Raw genomic sequence first — 5,912 nt, 5'->3', positions numbered from 1 at the left:
CCCTCACCCCTGCCGGGGCCGGGACGCAGGGAAGGAGGCGGGTGCGGGTCGACCACCCTCCTCCTCCTCCGGAATCTGTCACAGGGACAAGGTCCGGCCACTCGCTGCTCTGGGACTGCCGTGCGTGGGGCCAAAGTGACGCTCAGTGGGAAACGTGGGGCCGGTGGGGATGCCAGAGGCCACCGTTTCCTGGGGCCTTCTCAGCCCCTCGGCGCCCGGACAAAACCGAGGCGGCTCATTAAATCCATCCTGCGAGTCCGTGTTCCCCTTCTCCATCCCAGGGAGCGGGGGGCATTGGGGTCTTGTGCGGCCGCGAGGCTCGGCCCCAGCCCCCGCGGCGTGTGCGGGCTGTGCTCGGTGCGTGTTGGGCTTTCCCGGCGGCAGCGGCTCTTTGGGAGCATCCCCGGGGCCCGTGTGCTGTGTGCGTGCGTGTGGCTCTGCTGTGCCACGCGTGTGCATCTTGCCAGGCCTGTGCACAGGTGTGCCCGTGTGCCTGCTGCAATTGTGTCCCCATGCCTGTCCTGCTTGCGTCTGTGTGTCTGTCGTGCGAGTGTGTCCGGAGGCTCTAGTGAGGTCAAGGTGGGGGGAAAAGTGCAGGGGAAAGGGGAACACGAGGGCACTGAGCAAAGGGTTCGTTGTCTGTATGTGTGCACACCCCTCAGATGTGCTCCGGGCCTCCCTCCCACGGAGCAGTGTCAAGGAGACAGGGCCGAAGTTGTCAGATATTTTGTTGGTTGCGTCGGACTCCGTTTCTCTTCTCCATTTTTTTTCCCTTTCTCCCTTACTTTTCCCCTTTTCCTCTCCTCTTTTCGTTGCTTTTACTTTTCCCACCTCAGGGGCAGGGGCCGGGAGGGACGGGGCACCCTTGTTGTGGTGGCCCCCGGCCCCCCTGGGGCACAGCCCCGCTGCCCCTGGGTGCGGGGAGCCGCGATTTGGGCATTTCCCGCAGCAGAGACCCTTCTCCACGGGGGAGAACTTTTGGAAGGAGAACGCGTTTGTCTTGGCAGCGCTTCGTGCCGTGGCCTGACCTTTCGCTCACACGGCCGGGGCCCCCCCGGGGAAGCGGGACCCTGGTAAGGAGAGACCCCTCGCCCCGCTCTTTCCCTTTTCTGTCCGAGGCTGTTTGCCTTAGATAAGCAGGTGTAATAAGGTTGTTGACAGACCCGGGATTTGGTGGCAGGGTGACTCCCTGACCCGCAGGTGTTTATTCTTTCCGACTCGTTAAAAAGCAGCCGGCGGCGCGTTTACGGCAAATATTTACCGGGTGCGGGAACGATGGAAAACTCTCATTGGACACACGGCGGAGCCAGCGGAGAGCCGCACACTGCCGGGGCTGGGAGGGTTCTCTCCGCGGGGAGCAGCCGGGTTCCCATGGGTGTTCCGGGCTGTCCCAGGTTAACACCCTCGGCCGTCCCAGGCTGTTCTCCATGGGTATCCCGGGTTATCGCCCCGGGTGTCCCGGGCTGTCGCCCATGGGTGTCCCGGGCTGTTCCCCATGAGTATCCCGGGCTGTGCCCCTCGGCTATCCCGGGTTATCCCTCTCGGCTGTCCCGGGCTGTGCCCCTCGGCTATCCCGGGTTATCCCTCTCGGCTGTCCCGGGCTGTGCCCCTCGGCTATCCCGGGTTATCCCTCTCGGCTGTCCCGGGCTGTGCCCCTCGGCTATCCCGGGTTATCCCTCTCGGCTGTCCCGGGCTGTGCCCCTCGGCTGTCCCGGGCTGTGCCCCTCGGCTGTCCCGGGTTATCCCTCTCGGCTGTCCCGGGCTGTGCCCCTCGGGTATCCCGGGTTGTCCCCTCGGGTATCCCGGGCTGTTCCCTGGTGCCGCCGCACCAGGCGGGGGGGCGGGCGCTCGGCGGTGACGGGTGTGCGGCGCAGCCAATGGCGAGCGAGGCCGCAGCGGCGCGGGGCCAATGGGAGCCGCCTGCGGCCCTTGAAGGGGCGCGCCGCGGAGCGCGGCCGCACTGCCGCCCGCCGCCGCCGGGAGACGCGGCCGGCCCGGGGCAGCCGCACGCTCCCAGCCGCCTCCCGCCGGCGCTCCCATGGAAAAATCCAAAAATTTCCGCATCGACGCGCTGCTGGCTGTCGACCCCCCCAAGGCGGCGGCGGGGCAGAGCGCGCCGCTGGCCCTGGTCACCTCGCTGGGCGGCAGCGGTAGTAGCAGCAGCGGGAGCGGCAGCCCTCCGTCCTCGTCCTCCTCTTCCTCGTCCTCTTCATCCTCCTCCGAGCACCCCTCCGGCGGCCCCGCCGACTGCCTGCGCACCGACAGCCCCTCTCCGCCTCGCCTCCTGGCCGCGCACTGCGCCCTGGTCCCCAAGCCCGGCTTCCTGCCCGGGGCGGGCTCGGGCTCGCACCCGCACCACCACGCCTCGGCGGCCGGCATGGCCCTGGGACTGCACCCCGCGGCGCCCGGCGGGCCGGGCATGCCGGCGCAGGCGGCCCTCTACGGGCACCCGGTGTACGGGTACTCGGCGCTGGGCGGGCAGCACCCGGCGCTCTCCTACCCCTACTCGCAGGTGCAGGGAGCGCACCCCTCCCACCCCGCCGCCGACCCCATCAAGCTCAGCGCCGGCACCTTCCAGCTGGACCAGTGGCTGCGGGCCTCCACCGCGGGCATGATCCTGCCCAAGATGCCCGACTTCAACTGTGAGTATCTGCATCCCTCCGCACCGCATCCCTCCGGCCCCTCCATCCCCTGTGCCGCTGCACGGCCCTGCCGGCAGCTGCCTCCTTCCGAGGGGGTAGAAGACCTCTCCTGCCCCCGCCTAAACACGCTGCACATTTAAACTGGAAGAGACGCTTTTATTTTTTGGCAAAATTTATATTGGAAGAAAGAAATAGCGCTCCGCGATGGGAAACGGGGGTGTGCGGTCACATCGCCATTCCCTGCCCTTGAGGAGCCCCGGTCAGCCTGGGCAGGTTAAATGGGAAGGTGACAAATTGCTCCCTGCCTTTGCAAATGCCCTTTCCCGCCGTTCCCGGAGGGTAGAAGCCGCCGGGGAGGGGGAGGTGGGAGTTGGTCAGGGGCCAGGGCAGGGGCCGGAGTCCTTGTGGTGTCCCTAAAACCCCAATCTCAGTGCAACCCCCCAAAAGCGAGGTGACAAGTCGCATCACTCACTCACAGTTCTTAATTTTATTTCTCCTTTATCAGAAATGGGCGTATAATAATGATGCCAGGCCTCCTAGGCAAAGGGATGTTGGGAGGATCTGGGATCGGCCAAAAACTTGGGGTTCTGCGTTCCCTGGAGACAACGAAAAGGAAAGAAGTACAGTCGGAAGGGTTTAGGTCTGGGCCCAGGAAAGGCTGGGAGTGCTGGACGGAACCCGGCAGCCCCGGAGTCCCAGCAAAGCGCCGTGCCGAGCTCTAGGCCTCGCGGCGATGGGGAACTTGCATCTGGTTTAAGCAAAGATCATTTTCGGAGGTGTGAGCTCTCGGTGGGAATGGCCGGTTTAACAATACCGGAGGTGTAGTTCTACGAAAATCATGCCAGGAAAAGAATTGCGATTTTTTTTCCCCCCCCTTCTCCTGCTCGGCACACACATTCGCAGACAAAAAAGTCCATTGTTTTCTCTCGGATTGGGATTGTTTAGACTGGAACATTCAAGAAGAAAAAATAATTAGGAAAGCTGTTAGAGTCCTGCCTCTCAAACAAGGGGCAGAGGGGAATAAATAACCAAGCAAAACGAGTCTCGGAAAATCGCACCGCGGTGAGAAAATCTCCCGGGCGCTGCGGTCGGGAGCGGACACTGTCCTATTCTTTCTGCCGCTTTAGCGAGCTGTCTCCAACCGTGGCCGGGGAGCAGAAGCCGCCCTTTCCCAGATTTTTAATTTTTCTAAACCTAATAAGCCAAAGTATCTAAATAATTTGAGAAATGGGCAGTAGTGCTGCCGGGTCTTATGCCTAGGGGTGTCGGGGCCTTCGAAGAGGCTCAGTTCCCTCTTTCTCCTGGCTGAATTTTTTTAATTGTTTTGGTATTTTTCCCCCCTCTCTAATAAATCCTTAGTTTTAGTTATTTTTTAATGCAGAAAACACGCCCTTTTTTTTCTTTTTCTTTTTTTTTTTTTCCTCTCTCCCGCTCCCGTTTCCAATACAGTTTTCTAGTCCTCGTTGATGATTTACACTCCGAGGGGCAGCCGGTGCAGGGCGCGGAGCGGGCCCCGGTCTCGGTCCCGGCCTGCAATCCCGCTAATTAAACGGATATGGGCGGGCAGGGAGTGCGGCAGGTTTAACTAAAACATTAAATGGAGCAAATTGCCGCTCCCCGGAGAGCCCCGTGCCCCTTCGCCGCGATCCCTGCCTTCGGTTTATTGTCTCGCGTTTGTTAGGCTCTTGGGAAATCAAGAGACATATTTTCCTTTATTTAAAAGATTTCATTTAATTCCTTTTTTTTTTGGTCCCTGTGGGCGATCCCCTGACACGGCGGAAGCCGAGAAACCCCGGAGTCAGGGGGGCTGGAGGCGATCCCCGCTGGATGATGGTCCAGCCTTGCTCCAGCCTTTCCTGCTTCCCAGCGCCCTCCCGGGGGATGCTCGGCAGGGCGGCTCCGCGCTCACCTCCGGCTCCCCCTTCTCCTTTTCCAGCCCAGGCGCAGTCCAACCTCCTGGGAAAGTGCCGCCGACCCCGCACGGCCTTCACCAGCCAGCAGCTGCTGGAGCTGGAGCACCAGTTCAAGCTCAACAAGTACCTCTCCCGGCCCAAGCGCTTCGAGGTGGCCACGTCGCTCATGCTGACCGAGACGCAGGTGAGTGTCCCCGGCCCCGGAGGGCTGGCCGGGCGGGGCAGCCCCGGCGGGCGGTGGATGAGGGGATGTGCTTGTGTCCCGTCTCCCCCAGGTGAAGATCTGGTTCCAGAACCGGCGCATGAAGTGGAAGCGCAGCAAGAAGGCGAAGGAGCAGGCGGCACAGGAGGCCGAGAAGCCGAAGGGGGGAGGCGGCGAGGACAAGGGGGATGAGGACCTGCTGCTGCCCGCCCCCGAGAAGAGCGCCGGCAGGAGGATGCGGGAGCTGCCCGACAGCGAACCTGAGGATGAGGAAGACGAGGAAGAGGAAGAGGAGGCGGCGGCGGCCGGGAGATGCTGCCCGTACCACTCCTCCGACTGTTCCGAGGCGGACGAGGAGGACACGCAGCCCCGGGGCCGGCACGGAGCCCCGGCGCAGCCCCAGTGAGCCCCCCGCGGGTCCAGCTCCTCCAGCCGTCCCGCTGCTCCCGGATGGCACCGGTCCCGCTCCCCCCTTGTTCTGATTTCTCCCTGCTTGGAGAGGGATGGAGAAGAGGATCCTCCGCATGCCGGGCGGGGAAGAGGATTTATCGTGAATACAGTGTTATTATTGACTGAAAACCAGACAAAACTTGAGCTCCCACACCCCCCACCCCTGCCCCCTGGAATCGCGTTCCTTTCGCTGAGTATTGGAAATGTTTTGTTCTTACTATATATCGGGAAATCTGTTTATGTCATGAACGTTAAAACTGCTGGAAATCTCAATACTGTCTTTATTTTTGTATATCATATTTATAAAAAAAAAATGCCTCTACTTATGCATGCTAAATTATTCCCCAGGTCCTCCCACCCGTGCGATGGGGGGGAGAAAATAAACGGCGTTTTTTACTGGAGGTGTCCGAGCGCTGTGTGAGGGGAGGATGCTCCCGGGCCAGGGCATCCCGGTGCTTTGGGGGATGCCGAAGCGCTCGGGAGGGAGCCGGGAACCACTTCATAATCCTAATTTGGCCCGGCGCTACAGCTGTAATGTCTGATAGTGAGAGGATAGTCCCGAGAGGAGCGCCTCGGTACCGGAGGGAGCAGCGCTGGGGGTCCCGGGGAGGCGGCGGCGCTCCTGGCCCTGCGATGCTTTTGGGAGCTCGGAGAATGGCGGAGGCATCCCCTCCCAAGGGCATGGGGCCTAGGAAAGGAGGGAGC

General features: G+C 62.0%; 1 protein-coding gene across 1 annotated transcript; it reads left to right on the top strand.

The window, feature by feature from the left end:
- The first annotated feature begins 2,038 nt into the window (after nucleotides 1-2,038).
- On the top strand, nucleotides 2,039-5,163 carry MNX1 (motor neuron and pancreas homeobox 1). Its single transcript, XM_036378885.1, has 3 exons — nucleotides 2,039-2,642; nucleotides 4,579-4,739; nucleotides 4,831-5,163. The coding sequence occupies exons 1-3, from the start codon at nucleotides 2,039-2,041 to the stop codon at nucleotides 5,161-5,163; spliced, it is 1,098 nt and encodes a 365-aa protein (XP_036234778.1).
- The last annotated feature ends 749 nt before the right edge of the window (nucleotides 5,164-5,912 follow it).

The sequence above is a fragment of the Molothrus ater genome, chromosome 1, assembly GCF_012460135.2.
Source record: "Molothrus ater isolate BHLD 08-10-18 breed brown headed cowbird chromosome 1, BPBGC_Mater_1.1, whole genome shotgun sequence".
Taxonomy (NCBI): domain Eukaryota; kingdom Metazoa; phylum Chordata; class Aves; order Passeriformes; family Icteridae; genus Molothrus; species Molothrus ater.
This window is presented reverse-complemented; position numbering and strand designations above follow the sequence as displayed.